Source organism: Condylura cristata, unplaced genomic scaffold (genome assembly GCF_000260355.1).
Source record: "Condylura cristata isolate star-nosed mole 26May11 unplaced genomic scaffold, ConCri1.0 scaffold00021, whole genome shotgun sequence".
NCBI lineage: Eukaryota > Metazoa > Chordata > Mammalia > Eulipotyphla > Talpidae > Condylura > Condylura cristata.
The window spans coordinates 34740349-34758278 of record NW_004567122.1 but is presented as its reverse complement, the minus strand read 5'-3'; the positions used below and the strand labels follow the sequence as shown (position 1 = coordinate 34758278).

Sequence of the window (17930 nt, the reverse complement as noted above, 5' to 3'; positions counted from 1 at the left end):
AGCGCTCCATCACCTACAGGCTCACAAATCATAGCCTGGCATCGAGGTCACCTAATCCTCCAGATTCGTCCCCCTCAAGTAGCCTACCTGGCCAGTAAGGGCAGAACCTTCTCTAAAAATAATTTTTTTTATAAAATTGTGCTTCATACCGAGGAAACCAAGACGCTGCCACAAAGAAAAATGGCTACCAAAGGTTACTTACAAGTAACACTTTAAAACACACTTTCATTTTGAACAACTATTCTAATGAAGGACTTACTCTACTGTATATTTACTAGCCAGTGACTTCAAGACCCAAATTGATGAGTGACATTCTCTCATGTTCATGAATCGAACATAAAACACACATACATGTCCTTTACACACTCTCACACACAAGCAAGCGTACCCACACATTTTCTTTCTTTCCAGAACAAGCCAGAATTACAGCTCTTTTGGTGATTGTTATAATTTTGGAATGGTTCATAAAATTTTCAAATTCTTTTAAATTCATAATACTTTTTATCTTTTTTTCTTTTTTTGCCAATTGTGAACCATTCCATATTGCATCTTTATTGCAAAAGTCAACATGCTTCTTAGAAATTCAGATTGTAATCGATAAAACAAACATTACATATATGAATTTAAATGTATATAAACAGTTAGAAATTCAACAATATCTCCTATTATACTATTACACAAGTTCACAATTTTGTAAAAACTATAATACAGGCATACTATACATCAAGATGAACCACTATTCCTTTTCACATGATTTTTTCCTTCATTTTGAAATAACGATCCATAACCATGGACCTTTTCCACCCTAAACAAGACTGTTTTCCAAAATGTCATCTTAGCTACTGATGATGTTCCCCCCAAGTGATAACATGAATTGAGGGAAATTGTGCATCCCTGGGGTCATCTTTTTATGCCTGAGCAGCAATCCACTAGCAAACCAGGTTGACCTGGCCAAATTGGTGGTGGTATTTCCTCATCAGCTATTTATAAAGATATCAGACATATTGAAAATAACAGAATTTGCCTCAGGTACTATGTTTTTTCTATACAAGATGTCAAGAAAGCAAGTCATGGTAGTTACTTGGTTTTCACAGAAATTCAAACACTTGGGGACTTGAGGGTGGGGATGAAAAAATCTAAAGGAAAAAATATGTACATACACATTTAGTCACTTTATACTAACTTTAAAAATTTCTAATATGACTTTTAATCCATACTTTTGAGTTAATTTTTGAGAGTCAAAACATGTTTCAGGATTCTTAGAAAGGACATTTTTAAAGCACTTAAATCCTATTTAAGATATGCTGAAAACTTTTATACAAAGAGCCTCAACTCTTACTGAAAAACTATCTATCTGGTCACACCCTTTCCTTCAAATCTCCCCTCCCCCATAACTAAAAATTCAAACAAATCCTTATCTCTTCATATTTAGAGTATTAGATGTCAATTTTGAGGTTTAAAAAAATCATATGAAAAGGAATCTCATTCTGTCAAACTGTCAGTCTACTGAAAATTTTCTTACAGATCCATTAATTTACTGTAATTTTCAGTTTCCAAATACAAAAATACAACAATTCTTATTGAAATCTATACGCTGGTAGTTTTAGTACACAAAAAAACCAAACAAATTATTTACAAAATTATACAGCTTAAGAAAAAACTTTGTACAAAAAATATATAAATCCTTTGTTCCCTCTATCACGTTTAAATTGTCAGGACTCAAAATATTCACCACAATGAATCTTTCAAAATATATACCAACTGAGCCACAGACATCAAGAAAATTTCATTAGAGATGATGGAGGAGGAAGGAGCAAGATTGCTTATTCTAGGTACCCCATTGCAATGTTCTACTTCTTTTTTAAGCTTATTTTAGTTTCAGTGTTTTCAGAAATATAATAACCTACAAAGAGGAAATCTTTATTATTATGAACTTAAAAATGATCCTGGCTTGATACATCATTCCAGGAAAATATGTAGAAAAGAGAATCAGGATGTGGGATATAACGTCTTGTAGCTAAGTAAATCTAGAGTCCTGATGGTTTTAAGTTTCTTAGTGAATAGGTTCTACTGTGAGAAAGAGTCTTCACTTCAGGAAACAAAATCCTTAATACAGCGATCACCAAGAACCTTTTGAAGCCAACAGGAAGTTTCAAATTTTCACACCACACATTTATAAAACAGATGTGTATATCCTTGAAAAAGTGACATCCTATGTACATCAATCATTTTATTTCCCCAGGGGTCAATACAGTGTAGTGTTGCTCCTCTGCTTTTCCATCTAACATCCAGGACACAAGGACATAAATTTACATATATATTTTACTTAACAGATACTCTACTCTATAGAGTGTACAGTAAAAATGCACACAGTGAAGGAAACTGCCTACTGAAGGATGCACGTTCATGGATAGCAACAAGCTACAAAATTATGAAAATATAAGTTCATCTGATCAAAGTCAAGTATGACTCCCATTTATTACTAGCATACCCATCCCCTACCCCACCCAAGCCCACCCTACCCCCGGTCACCAAACCATCATGGTTTAATTTTAGGAAAAGAATTTCACACTTTTTAACCCTTTTGTGTAACTAAACTGAAGCTTTTAAAAATAAAAATAAAAAGCTGGTGCCTCCCCTCTAAAAATTTTTACATTATTCTCATCAAAACATCACTTATTTATCAAGGTGCTGGTTTCAACTTTTTATTGAGGACTGACTTTTGGTGACTGTAAAAAATCACTTATCTCAATAATGGATAAATCAAGCCTAGGAGTAAAAATGCAGGAGAAAGAAAACAGGGACAAGAAAGGGGCAATAGCTGAAAGCCTTTTACTTTGTAAGAATGTAAAGAAAAAGGACCAATTGTATCAATGTTCATTAAGTATCAAAGTAAACTAAGGATCAATAGCAGAGTACAGCAGAGTTAGTATGATAAGAGAATGGAAATCCTATGGAGCTAGCTACCACTGCCTTACTGCATTTAAAAACACAGAGTCTGCTGTGATTTACACTGAATGTAGCAGTCACTACTATACAGAGAACCCCCACAACAATTTAGACTGAATAGAAATTGGGCTCCTCCACAGTAAAAAAATTAAATTTACTTTCCTTCCAAGATAATTTTAGAAAGCAAAAGGGCATTTTAATCACAAATATCTCCTACTGTCTGACGTCCCATCCATAATAGCTAAGAGTTAAGAGATTCCAGGCAATTTTGACATTTAATGAAATTTTATCAGCAGATTATAATCCAAAATAAAATTTCTGAACACCCTGTCATTTACATTATAATCCAACACCAATAGCAACAAAAAGAGATGGTGTGGAAAATAAGGCTCTAGAGATTATCCGTGTCATTCCTGTGGATCTTCACAACTGTGTAAAAGTCACTAGGCCTTTGGTGCTTTAATATCATGAACAGTTATGAGATGTGTTTAAATAGCAAACTTGCTGTCCTTAAACCTACTGTGTTGAAAAGAAAATAAAAAGAAAATTTTTGGCTCATTGACTTCTTTAAATAATTTTAAAAAGTTGTTCTTCTAAACAATATTCCTAAAAATTATACAGCTTGAATCAGATTTCATCTTCGCCATGAACGAGATTCATATTCATCTTCATCTTCGTCGTCGTCATCATGCAAAAACAAATCTGAGGTTTCTGTTTCCTAAAGAAAGAGGGAAAACATCTGCTTAGTGGTAGAAGAAAGTCAAGTAACATACATGTACGCCAAATAGACTCACATATGAAGTCCAGGTTGTATTTACAAATGATGCATTCAGAGTATCTTTCAAGGCCAAAATACTCCACCAAAGCCTGAAACATTTTCAAATATGTGTGCATATATATATATAGTCTTCTCTCCTGTGTTTCATGGTTTTAACAGATTTCCAACCCAATTATGACAAATAAGTAACATAAGAGTATTTTATGGGGAAATGAAAGAACAGTATCTATGAAATAAAGTCTGATAAAATGTACTTTTTTCCAAATGACTTAACATTGAGGAAAATAAATGACCTAACTCCCAAATATTTCCTTTGATATCTGATTATCTTTGAGTGGAGAATATACTAATTTCTTCATGACATGGACATTCCAAAGTTTACATAAGAATATAAAATCTTAAGCAAAGTAGAAGTATTTACAAACATTCCCGAACTATCATAGCTTTTTTTTTTTAATAGAAAATGTCTCTGTGTTTCTAATGCAGAATTACCCACATGAACGGAAAACTTTCTATCAACCATAATGCTAAAGCCTTTTAAAATCACAATTATCATGAATCAGGAATAACTTGCAATGCTGGTTAAGTGTCCTTTTCAACAAACTAAATAGAAATAGAGGAGTAAAATACCAAAATTAACTGTCATATATTTAAGAGGCTAATAACTATGTAGCATTGGTATTAAGTCCTCGGTTTTCCTGATCTTCCCTTTATGCCCAAAAATCTCCTTATACTCTGATTTAAGAGTTGCACATAGAAAGAAAACAAGATATTTAAATTTATTACTTTTGGAACTTGAATTAAGCTAAAATTTAAGTTACTGGCAAGCGTGTAGAGAAAAAGGAACCCTCATACACTGTTGGTGGGAACACAGGCTATTTCATAGCCCTTATGGGAAATAATATAGAAATTTCTCAAAATACTAAAAATAGTAAGACCATGTGACCCATCAATTTGACTCCTAGATATTTACCCAAGGAATGCAAAAAGCACTAACTCAAAGGAATGAATGCACTTCTGTGTTTATTGTAGCATTATTTACAAGAGCCAAGTTATGGAAATGACTTAAGTGCACCAAAACAGGAACAGGTTAAGGCAATGCAGTATGTAAACATAATGGAGTACTACTCAACTATTAAAAAAAAATTGTACGCTAATCATTTGACATCAATGGAAGTGCAGGGGATTATGCTAAGTGAAATTCATCAGAAGGAAAAAGATAAATATCAGATGATTTCACTCACAGGTGGAATAGAGAAACAAAGGAACTGACAAAACTGAATCAAAGCAAACTATAGAAATATGACTGCAGTGTGGAGGATACTAAAGGGGAAAGGACAGTGAGGTGGAGGAACAAAGTGGGAAGGGAGCTCTGTGGTAAAGGACTGAGTTTTCTGATGATGGATGTGGTATGTAATGCACATAAGAAGTGTGAACATATTCCCCTAAATCATATACAATGCTGCATATTGATATAAACTCAATTTTTTTAAAAAAGTCAAATTTTATTTGTTCACATGATCCATGTTCCTCATTTTACCAGAATTAAAGTTTCATGAGCTCAGATAATGCCAAAATAAATACAAATAAAAATGAATAGTTCCTCATAGACCAGAAAATAAAGCCCAAAGAGCTTTATTTCTGCATCTGTTCTGATGCTTTAATAAATCAGTAGACAAGTCTTAACTGCCTGCCAAAAAAAGTTTAAGAAAAACATATAATTGGGAAATGACCTAATTTAACTCTTCAATTTTCAACCATTAAATCTACCTCCTCGGGCCCTCCCTGGTGGTGCAGCGGGTTAAAGCAATGCACTAAGAAGCTAAAGCCATTTCCTTATGAGTTTGATCCCTGCCTACCCCAGAGGTGATCCACATGGCCTGCAGACCTCTCCTGACCTGCCTGCTGCTTCCCTCAGCAGTGTACTTCCATCTATCTGCCTGTTCTGCTCCCCACTCTTGTGTGTGGTGAATCCTCTAACTGTCCCCGCACCTCTGGCCTGTACCCCAGTTCTGTATACATAAATAAATCTTAAAATATATATATATATATATATATATATTTTTTTTTTTTTTTTTACCTCCTCCTTGACTTCTTCTTCCTCAGTCTCATTGGAGACAGAAGGCACCTTGGCCTTGTGCCATGATATTTGCAGCCGACGGTCTTTGAATTTTGACCCTTGGTTTGGAGCCTAAAATAGATTTTAGAAGAACACAAAAGTTGTATTCACATTATTAATGATTTCTTCAAATGTGTGCTATTTCAAATGTGTAAAATGGGGGAGGGGAGAGGTTTGTGAAGCTGACCCATGATAAGCAATGAGGGTCAACTTTACAAAAAGTGAAGGGCCTTTTTTCATTAGCAGACTAGATGTTCTGGTTTGCTCAGATAGTCAAGAGCTTCTCCCTGTGTCAGGTAAAATTTAGCCTATGTTTTGGTCTGGATAATAAATTAGACAAGTCATAATGAGGACAACAAATGCTATCCATATATAATAAGTGGTTTCTGATGTTGCATATTCATACTGAAACCCTAAAATTATAAGCGGTTTTTAAAAGACATTTTTTTCACCCGAGGGATCTCTTACTGTTCCACCTGTATTTGATAAAGCTATTCCTATTTCGCCTTCTAACTTGCTATATATATCAATCACTATGACAAATACTCTTCAACACACCTAAGAATTCAACAAATGTTAAACATCTACTAATCTAACTTAAGGAAAAACGCCTCAATTTCAAATATATTTTTTTGCAGTACTATACGAACATTTTTTTTCTTCCCTAGAAAAATTCAGCAAGAGAAAATAAAAGGTTTACTTTTAAAGATAAAGCAGTAGAGTCAAAAGAAAAGGATCCAATGTTTCATGAGGAATGGAAACTTGGTCATTCCTACAGCTTCTCTATCAACAATACTGGATTATGGAATAGCCTCAATTCTTGGTTCAGCTATGAAAATCATAATAAAAGAGTTTCTTTAAAGTTTGAGGTTTCACGCTATACTTTTTCTAGGGCAAATGTAAATAAATCCCAGGATGCCAAATGTTTCCACAAAACAGACTGCATGGTAAGAATGCCACACTGTTCATTAAGCTAAAATGGAAATAACCCTGGAGTCTAAAAACAGGAAAATGGAGAATCATATTGTGCTATATTTATACAACTGAAAATTAGTAATAAAAATGGCAAGCTCACACGATTATGGTGATGGCACATGGGTGACTTGGTGATGGGAAACCCGCGGGGATTACAATTGAGATGGAAAAAAAAAATGTACAAAATGATGTAAAAATAAACTTTTGTAATAAAAAAAAATGGCAAGCTACTCTTATATGTAAAACAAATCAATCTCACAAATGATGTCAAGCAAAAGAAACCAGAAACAAAAAAATACACACGGTGCAATTCCAGTTACAAAATTTAAAAACTTGGTAGAGTTATTACTACAGAATTTCAGAATGCACATGTAGCTGATACTCATTATTTGTGGTAGTTACATAAAATCATTTCTAACACTAAGTGAGCAAATACTGAATCATTCTCCTTAGTGGAAATACAGGATTAGGCTCCCACAAGCTTCTGGTTTCATGTTTAAAGACACCTTATTTAACATCTACTTGCTTCACTAACACTGAGTAGCAATCAAAATACTCTCTCTCAGGCCTCAAGAAAGTTTATTTGACACATTTTCTCCACACCACACGTCACAGTCTTCTTGGACTTGGGAAAACTATACAGCACTAAATGTGTGAGTCACCTTAAATAGTGCAATTACTAATGAAAAGCAAAAAACATGAGGTATGAAATAGACTGCAAATAGAACAATTGTTTATAACAAGGGGTAGATATAAGAAGTTTCATCTTATTTGACTTCAACTGAAAATGTGCCGAAATGGTGACTCAAATTTTTCATAGCTGAAAATTGTTGTCGTCTGAAAATCATCACAAAAACACCACAAATTTTTATCCTGAGGTTACAAATAAGTTTTAGTGGGTAGGTGAATTTCCAAATATGGAATCAATGAATAATGAGGATCAACTGTATAAAGCAAGCATGGTGATCATAAGGTAGAGGAAATGGTAACTGCTCTAAAGAAGAGAAGACAGTGACTAGAGAAAAGGGTAGAAGAAAACTTTTGGGTTGCTGAGAATGAATGTTCCATTTCTTGACCTGAGAGGGTAAGTATTGGGAATTTATTATCTAATAAATTATTAAACTATATATTTAGAATTGATAATTTGTTTTAATAAATGTTTAAAATCAAATAGTATAACTTTAAAGAAAACACCAAACAGCTAAACTATCATATAATAATATGATCCCACTTTAGAAAACTGTTTCTAAAATAAGAAACATTATGTATGTACTTTTAGCCCTTTCTGGTGGTACAATAGGTTAAAGCTGTCTGCAGCCACTACAGCAGTTCAATCCCCCGCCAGGGAGGTGACCCACATGGCACAGCAGACCTCTCCTGACTGGCCCGCTGCTCTCCTCAGCAGTGTATTTCAGTCAATCTGCCTGTTCTGCTCTGTCTCTGATGAATCCTCTCACCCCTCACATCTCTGGCTAGTACCCTAGTTCTTGCTTATATGCATAAATAAATAAATTTTTAAAGGAAAAAAAAAGAAACATGCCTATGTTTTTACATTAATAATCTTTCCTACGCAAATATCCAAAAATAGTAGCTAACTTTTAAAAAAAGTTTTAAAACAAATATTTATTTATGCATAGAACACAAGGGGTATAGACTAGAAGTACGAGGGGCGAGAGGATTCATCAGAGACAGAGTGGGGAGCAGAACAAGCAGATCTACTGAAATACACTGCTGAGGGGAGCAATGGGCGAGAGAGGAGAGGTCCACTACAGGCTATGTAGTCCAGCTCCCTGGAGGGGGATTAAATTCCTGCTGCAGTGCCTGGATAGTTTCATATTGCTGAGACTTAACCCTTATGTCATCAGGGAGATAGTGACTAACTTTTAAGGGTAGGCAGAGGTTAAAAGAAAATTTTACACTTTTTTAAAGCATAATTTTTAACTATATATATTAATTTTTAATACCTAAGGCTTACCTCTTAAAATGTCGTATTTATTTAAAAGCATGTTTTCTTACACATATATCTATGATATAATATTGGGGGAAAATTAGATCCCATCCATATGGGACTATTTAAATCTAGTATGGCACTTTTACAATGAAACACCATGCAGTTATTAAAAAGTGAAACAATATGGTACACACTAGTATAGAATAATCCTTAGTAACAACTTGTTATAAATTAAGTGAAAACCACATGTAAAAGTGTTAAATAACATGCTACCATTTGTACAAAACAAGATCAAATTATATGTATGTGCATAGAGAAAAAAATCTTAAAGAAAATGTGACAAATGATAAACAGTAACTGACTATCTGAAATTTAGTAACCTAGGTAGATTACATGCATTTTTATTTCCTTTATACTTGGCTATATTTCAGGCTTATCAAATATATGACCAGCACAATTAGTTATTATTAGATGTTTTACAATGACCCCAATTATAAGAAAGAGAGATCCATTTGAGCAAGTAATAAACATCTAGATAGTCTCGATTCACCTTCATGCTATGTGGAGCATGCAGCTTCTTACCCATTAAGATTACCTACTATTTTAGAACATTTTGCAGAGTCACTTTTAAAACTTCTATTACATAATCAAATTATCAGCTCACCAGAGCTGGTACGAAATCTAAAAGCCCAACTTACTTGACAAAAAGATCTTAATTTAATATATTCATTATTAAAAGGGAAAAATTCACATTCATTTAGCTTCTACAAGGTTAGTCTGCACATGTATAGAGTGCCTCTATATATTAAATTCTTTACTCATCAAAGAAATAATTTACTGCTAATATTTTATAAAAAATGAAAATAAGGTTCAGACTAGTCAAACAATCAGCTCCAGAAAGAAAAAGTCAGTCCAGATCTCAAATCTGTATTCTTTATAACAACCCACCAATATGGACATCAAAAGATTAAGAACCTTGAAGAAAAGTTTGCTTTTCAAGTTCCCCCTTGCCATATTTAAACTAAAAGGTGGAAAGCATTTTCTCTCAGAAAAGTTTTTTAATGTATAGGGATACGAAATGTTAATAGCCAGCTGTGTTTCTTTTTTTTTTTAGTATTGGTTCTGGCCACTTATATAACTCTATGATGTTGACTGACTTGAACTTCAAGTGCATTAGGAAGAATGTGTTAATACCCATGGTTTTCACAACTTTGTATAATCTATAAAACATTTGACATTTATGCAGTATGTAGCAAGAAAATGCTGAACACTGTTTTTCAGAGTTAGCATTTACTAGTTTAAAAATTACTAAGAGGGCCTTCTTTGGTGGCACAAAGGATTAAGAATCAGCATCTTGCAGCTACCCAAAGCGACTGCAGAAAGAGTTAGAGCACTGGCCAGAGAGGTAACCCATATGGCACAGCAGACCTCTCCCATCTCACCCACTACTCCCCTCAGCAGTGTATTTCAGTAGATCTGCCTGTTGTGCTCCCAACTCTGTCTCTGGTGATTCCTCTCACCTCTCCACCACACCTCTGGCCTACACCCCAGTTCTTTTATGTATAAATACATTAAACATTTTTAAAAATTAAAAAAAAAAAAAAAACTTACTGAGAAATGTTGAAGTAATTCATCTTTTTCCTCCTCAATGAATCCCCCAACTGTTAGTGCTTTGGGGCGGTGGTCAACCACCATGTGATTGAGAGAGCCTCTTCCTCGTCCTCCACGACCTCGGCCTCTCCCCCGACCTTGAGAAGACATGGTCTTTCCTCGACCCACAGGTAAAATACCTAATCGTGCAGCCTAAGTAACAGCGAAAGACAGGATGTAGAATACAAACTGAACCTTTGACAACAAAAGAACAGAAAACTTTTTTTGAGGTATCACTGTATAGTAACCTTCTTAAATCTTACCTCAACTTGTAACTGACTCAGTTTTTTCCGCAATTCTGTCGTGTCTTCTCCTGAGGATAACCTCTTGTGAAGGTCCAGTTCAGTATCTAACAGTTCTTTCTGGGCCTTGGGAAAATTAAGATTAAAAATGTATTTGTTAAATAATGTCCAAGATCTTATGCTTACAGATGATGCTTCTCTCTTTTGGAGAAATGAGAAGATGCAATAATACACAGGTGCCTTACAAAAAGCAACTTCACAGGTGTAGTACTAAAAACATGAAGACAATATTAGGGAACATAATAAGCAGTACTACTGCTTAAGATGACCTAAAAATGAGACCTTGGAAAGTCATCTAAGATAAGGAGCTGAGAGTAATTTCCCCATAATGAGGCATCTTAAGTGAAACACAATGGGCTTAAGTAAATTAAATAGCAAAAATTCACCACCAGTACAAATGTAAGCTGCATAACTGCTTTCAGATTTGAACCTTGTAACTGCTGCCATTGGTTTTTTGTGTGTTTGTGAGAAATAACATCCTCTTTGGGGTCACAACTCTGAGATATTTTTTTCTCTCCTATATGCTCTTTAATTTTTACAATGTGCATACATTCTTTCTACAATTGGGGATTTATATTATTAAAAAGAAGTAGCAATAGAATATTTTCCATTCCTATACTGATAAGAAAGCACAATTTCAAATGTAATGTAATGTTATACATAAACATTTTCATTCCATAGATCTGGCAAATTTATGACCAGTTCTCAAAGAACTGGAAGTTAACAGAACGGTAATAAATAAAGCAAGTATTCTTCTAGACCAAGGAAATAAGAGAAATGACAAAACTGGACTGAAATGGACCTGAACTTGAGATTATTCTTTTTAATGACATGCCATTATTTTTAGCCACATTAAAGTCAGTAATACCATATGAATAAAGAGATATTATAATATTATAACATTAGGGAAAAAATTTGCTGAAAAAGAGACACCTCTGTCTTCTCCATCACTCTAGCAGTTTCATCTTCAGCACAGAGACCAAGAAATTCACTTGAAAAACACTAGTCTGTTCTTTTTCAAAGAGAGTACATATAGCACCTATAGAAACATTTTAAAATTTGTTGTAATTGTTTCCCTACTAAACTATTTGCTACACAAGAATTCCACCTATATTTTCAATAAATCTGAACTTCTTAAAAATCCAAATAGATACCTCTGTTTTTGTCTTTACTTTAGATGGTATGGAGACTGCAGAAGATGTTTTTAATTCATCTTTCAATTGTGAGATCTTTTCTCCAAGCTCTTTCAAAGTCTTCATTATATTTGCTCTCTCTTCTGGTTTCATGCTTTTGTTTTTTTCTAACTTAGATATTAGCATCTATAAAATAAATAGAAATAAGTGAAACTATACCTAGAAAAGTTTAGTGTGAATAATCCTTAAAAATTTTCCTATTAGAGGGACCTCCCTGGTTTTACAAGAGGTTAAAACACAGTACTATGAAGCTATCCACAGCCACTGTAGCACAGGGTTTGATCCCTGGCCAGGGAGCTGACCCACATGGTGTGGCGGACCTCTCCTGTCTTGCCCACTGCAGTCCGTCTGCCTGTTCTGTTCCCCACTCTGGCTCTGCTGAATCCTCTTACCCTCCCCATCTCTGGCCTGTACCCCAGCTCTTGCAGACATAAATAAATATTTTTAAAAAAACCAAAAAACACTTTCTTATTAGGAATATTTTTATAAGAGCCATTCTATATATTAATTATAGCAAATAATGATCTCTCACCTTCTGGCATTCAATTTGCTTTTCTAACACTTCTTGCCTCTTTTTCCTCATGTCTTGTTGTAACTTCATTGCTTCCTATGTAAATAAGTAAAAAAAAAATTAGTAGGGACACAGAATTTGCCAATGATATATAGAATTACTATATTCTCATTTATTCTGGGATGTTACTACTTGAAATAAATTTCCTTCCTAATCAAAAAATAGCTAAAAGCAGAGATTAAACCTTTATACATATTCCCAACACTTCCAACACAAGGTTGTTCACAATTATAACTGTAACTTTAAAGGTCTTTAAAATATTGAACACTAATTAGTTGTCTATATAAGGCCTTAGTCACTTAATGACCCAAATGTGTTTATGAAGAAAATGTAAGTCGTTTTCACCTGCCAATATAGTAAGCTTTATTTTTAAAGTTCAAAATTTCAAACTGTGAGATGGATAGGTTAATAAAAATGACAGCAATACTTATAGACCCTTGCCAGGGAATTGTTACCGATCACCTCTAAGTTAAATTAAATCATCAATGCTAACTCATGGGGGGAGATGGGGTAATACACATAAGTTCTTAAAAACCTTGTGTGAGTTTAAATCTGATAATGAAACTCAGAATTTAGTCACATGAATAACTATATAATGTTACAATTTATGTGAAACAAAACCAGAAATGAACAGAAAGAAAATATAATGAAAGTGCTTCCTAAAAAAAAAGAAAGAAAGTGCTTCCTTCTGTTTCTTGGAAGGAAAAAACACATGACAGCTCAATGTTGTTTACTTTAATTCAGAAAAAAAACTTCCCTTATGTTTGATGTAGTCCCTGAAAGACAACTACAAGCCCCTTTCCTATTTGTTGATGTTTCTTCCAAGTTTATAATTCATCAAAAAACAACTAAATAAACAGTATAAAGTAGTTACATTACTACTAAAGTGTTCAAATATGTTAACATAGTCACTGAGGAATTCAATGGGCTTGTTCCTCTATAAGGGGAGAAGAATTAAGGCTGTTACCTGCTTCTTTTTAAGAACTTCTTGAACATCATGTGATTTAGACCCTGAACAAAGTTTTGAAGGTGTCTTTAAGTTTGGGGAGCTGTAAACCATTTTTTGATGACTTGGAGTTGCAAATATCTATAAAACACAAGATTAAATGTTTATAGTCATTTTATATATATATACAAGTTTTCTTATAGTAGTTTTCTATAACTTTCATAGGTCCTTACATGGAAAATTCAACTTTCATTTAAAGACAAAATCTAAAAATTAATCCATAGCTATGTTTCACTTCTGGATGTATCACACCTTTGTTTTCTCTATATATTTATTTACTTTAAGAAATGAACAACAATCCCTGATATCTAGGAGTTAGTGTACCACTGACAGCTAAGCCTTTGTGTCCTCCTGTCAAACAATTTCACAAACTATCAAATCTCAGATAAAGTCACTCTTAACACCATGATGGATCAAGATAAAAACAAGGGCTCTCACTATATAATCATGATAAAACATGGGGGGGGGGACCCATGAAAACTATAACCCATAAAAATGACCAAACAGGGCCCTCCCTGGTGGCGCAGCGGGTTAAAGCACAGCACTGAGAATCTAAAGCCGCTTCCGCATGAGTTCTATCCCCGCCTGCCCCGGAGGTGTCCACATGGCGAGGCAGACCTCTCCTGACCCGCCCGCTGCTCCCCTCAGCAGTGTACTTCGTCGATCTGCCTGTTCTGTTCCCCACTCTGTCTCTGGTGAAGCCTCTCACCGCCCCTGAGCCTCTGGCCTGTACCCCAGTTCTGTATGTACAAATAAATAAATCTTAAAAAAAAAAAAAAAATGACCAAACAGTTCTCTACCCTGGCTAAACAGAAAATATTGCAGCCCCTTTACACAATTATACCTTTAGCCTCATTCTAGTTTCACTGTGTATACTTCCTCATTAAATAATAAACTGAACGTGTTCAAGTATAGGTGTCTTCCTGGTGTTTGGCTACAGGGTACTGTCATAAGTGAAGTGCCAAATATGAACCCACACTCCTAATAACTGCAAACCCTTCTTAGAATTAAGGTATATTGCAATCATAATCTTAGTATTTATTTAATTGAAATTATGAGCTTACAATCAAACATAAGACAAGTGTTAGCTCACAGGTCTGATTTTGCAAATAGTGAGATATTGTACTAGTGCTGCTATTTCAATTCCTTTTCTTAACAGATGACTCTCTAATTAATATTCCTCCCACTTAAGGCACAGCAAAGCAACATAGTAAACAAAGGCCTTCCAGATTCAGGGCTCTCCTAGGACATGCTATTCTTTTCTCAATTTTTAAGTTAACTTTGAAAGCATGATGTTAAGGAACACAGGATATAATTAAGGAATTCATGGGAAATTCAACCACATAAATAATATCCAAGTATAAAATGCCTTTCAATCATACAATAATTAGCTGTTCTCAAATTTAAGCAAAATGAAGTAATTCTAACCACACATGAAAATCCCTAAAGTATTTTTGGAATTCTGCATAGCTGGAGTTCATGGTGCTATCATGACTGTTGTTAATAAAAGATGAAAACACCTACTGCTAGTTATTAATAAAGATGGAAACACCTACAGTTTAATGAGCATTTATTACGTGCTAAAAACTTCCCTTTTATGCTTTATAACTCGAAAGTCTCAGTCTTCAGCGCATCTCAAGGAAAGGAGACCATTGCTCACAAGTTATCTGGCACAGTTAGCGGGAAGCAGATCACTGTCAGGACTGCCTGGCTTCCAACTCTATAATAGTTTTTCTTTTTCTTTTTATAATGTAATTTTTGAAACAGACAAAAGTATAAAGTTACATGAAGTTGATGCATACATCAACAAGTAGCAAAAATTATCAACACAGAAAACAAACTTGCTTTTTACTAGTATCTTTGGACTACTACATCTGCTGCATCTATAACCACTTCAGTTGTATTCTAATTAAATTCTTTTCTTTTTAAAACATTACTGTATTACCATCAGCAAACTTAAAAAATTGTATTCTGGCCCTCCCTGGTGGTGCAGTGGGTTAAAGCACAGCACTGAGAATCTAAAGCCACTTCCGCATGAGTTCGATCCCCACCTGCCCCGGAGGTGACCACATGGCATGGCATGTGACCCGCCCGCTGCTCCCCTCAGCAGTGTACTTCGTCGATCTGCCTGTTCTGCTCCCAGCTCTGTCTCTGGTGAAGCCTCTCACCGCCCCTGAGCCTCTGACCTGTACCCCAGTTCTGTATGCACAAATAAATAAATCTTTAAAAAAAAAAATTGTATTCTGATCTCCTAAACTGTTTCCCAACTGAACTGGGATCTATTAAAGTACTTAAGAGTTAATTAGCCACATCTCTTTAAAGTTTCCTTTCATTCAATGTCCCATTCCAGTTCTTTCTTTTCCTTGCAAAATATTTTTTGAGGAAACCAGGTCATTCATCCTGTAGTTTTCTCTCCAAGACTCAATAGCAGCCTTTAACATGTTTCTCTATCTTCTGAATGTCCTTTAAGTTGGTGGAAAGATTTGGAGCCTTAATGACTTTTCTGTTCTTTGACAAGATTCCAGTAATCTCTGATATCTTCCTCAGTCTCTAAGATTTGACAAAATATTCTAGGCACATTTGTAAGGATCCCTGCTATTCTTAGTGCCTTTGGGTTCAAGGGGTACTCATTTCTACAGGGCAGGCCTTTTTTCTAGACCATTCCAGTGAACAGGATCAGAAAATGCTTACTTATTTTTTAGCATATAGTAAAATCTGAATTTATAGTATATTTTCAATTCAGATTCAGGATACTATAGTATTTTTTTTTTAATTTATTTATTCGTACAGAACTGGGGTATAGGCCAGAGATGTGGAGGGTGAGAGGATTCACCAGAGACAGAGTAGGGAACAGAACAGGCAGATTGACAAAGTACACTGCTGAGGGGAGCAGCGGGCGGGTCAGGAGAGGTCTGCCTCGCCATGTGGGTCACCTCAGGGGCAGGTGGGGATCGAACTCATGTGGAAGTGGCGTAAGCTTCTTTGTGCTATGCTTTAACCCGCTGTGCCACCAGGGAGGGCCCTACTATAGTATTTTTACTTAATTTCATATACCTTTTATCTCTTTCCAACCACACTGAAATCTTAGTAATTAATGACACCAATGTAATTCCTTTTGATTCTTTTTTTTTTTAAATGACTTACTTATTTGCGCATACAAGAACTGGGGTACAGGCCAGAGGTGCTGGGGGTAAGAGGATTCACCAGAGAAGAGTGGGGGAACAGAACACACAGATCTACCGGAAATACACTGCTGAGGAGACCAGTGGATGGGTCAGGAGAGTTCTGCCACACCATGTGGTCACCTCTGTGGTAGGGGATTGAACTCATGCTGCAGGGGCTTCAGACAGCTTCATAGGGATGTGCTTTAAACCACTGTGCCACCAGGGAGGGTACCCTTTATATTTATTCTGCAGTGCTCACAAACTAATTTCAAAACATAGCCCACAATATTATTGCTGAAAAGAGCTTTTTAATATAGTTTTTTTTGTCCTCAGAGTATAACTCACTAGGAATTCATAGCCAAAAAACTACATTGTAAGGCACTATCTATACAGACATGCTAGTTTGTTTCCATTTTCTACTGCTATGGATTATCTTTATTATATTTCATAATTACATGCAGCATTTACATGGTTCTAAAACAAATGTTTAAAACAAGACATAGTCTGGCCTCCCTGGTGGAGCAGGGCTTAGGCCAGCACACTTTTGGTCTGTATCCCTGTTCTTGTATGCATAAATCTTTTTAAAAAATGAAAATGAATCTAAGGCCTCCCTGGTGGCACAAGAGGTTGAGTCTCAGCACAATGGAGTTATTGGCAGCCACTGCCGCACAAGTTCAATCCCTGGTCAGACAGCTGACCCACAGGACACAGCAGACCTCTCCTGTCTCACCCACTGCTCCTCCCAGCAGTGTGTTTTGCGCAATCTGTCTGTTCTGTTACCCACTCTGTCTCTGGTAAAGCTTCTCACCTACCCCCCTGTACCTCTGGCTTGAACTCTAGCTCTTGAATACATAAATAAATAAAACTTAAAAAAAAAAAAAGTGAATCTAATTTGCTCTGTTCTGTGATGCTATCTAGTTATGCCAAAACAATTTATCAATTTATCTTCCTCATTGATGTGAGATACCATGAAAGAATAAATTTTCACTTGCAAGTGAGTCTATTAGTCAATATTTTATCCCACTTGACTATCTCTTCTTTATGTGCCGTATCAAACTGTCTACTTAGAGAGACTACAGCACTTCTTATTGTCTAGTAGTGTTAACCCCTCTTGTTGTTATTTTTTCCAAGCTTTCCTAGTTGGCTGAAATGATCACCATGCCAGGGAATCACAGGATAGATATATTCGAAAGGGCAAAACAAACTACTTCAAATGTTTAAAAGTTTGACTTTTGCTTAGGGTAAATCTATTTCGCTGTGTTCTGAATTTAT

At 35.2% G+C, this 17930-nt stretch overlaps 1 protein-coding gene across 2 annotated transcripts in view; it reads right to left on the bottom strand.

Annotated features, from left to right (window-relative positions):
* Positions 1-432: 432 nt before the first annotated feature.
* The window catches only part of RBM27 (RNA binding motif protein 27), a 58234-nt gene continuing 40736 nt past the window's right edge, over positions 433-17930 (bottom strand). The window contains exons 15-21 of one of the 2 annotated variants that reach the window (XM_004686849.2): positions 13456-13575; positions 12450-12524; positions 11879-12043; positions 10686-10790; positions 10384-10575; positions 5808-5918; positions 433-3667 (exon numbers count right to left, since the gene is read on the bottom strand). In XM_004686849.2, the coding sequence (XP_004686906.1) occupies positions 3584-3667; positions 5808-5918; positions 10384-10575; positions 10686-10790; positions 11879-12043; positions 12450-12524; positions 13456-13575 (852 nt within the window). In that variant the 3' untranslated portion in view covers positions 433-3583. The remainder of the gene's footprint in view (positions 3668-5807; positions 5919-10383; positions 10576-10685; positions 10791-11878; positions 12044-12449; positions 12525-13455; positions 13576-17930) is intronic. The other variant, XM_012728024.1, reaches the window with a different exon arrangement.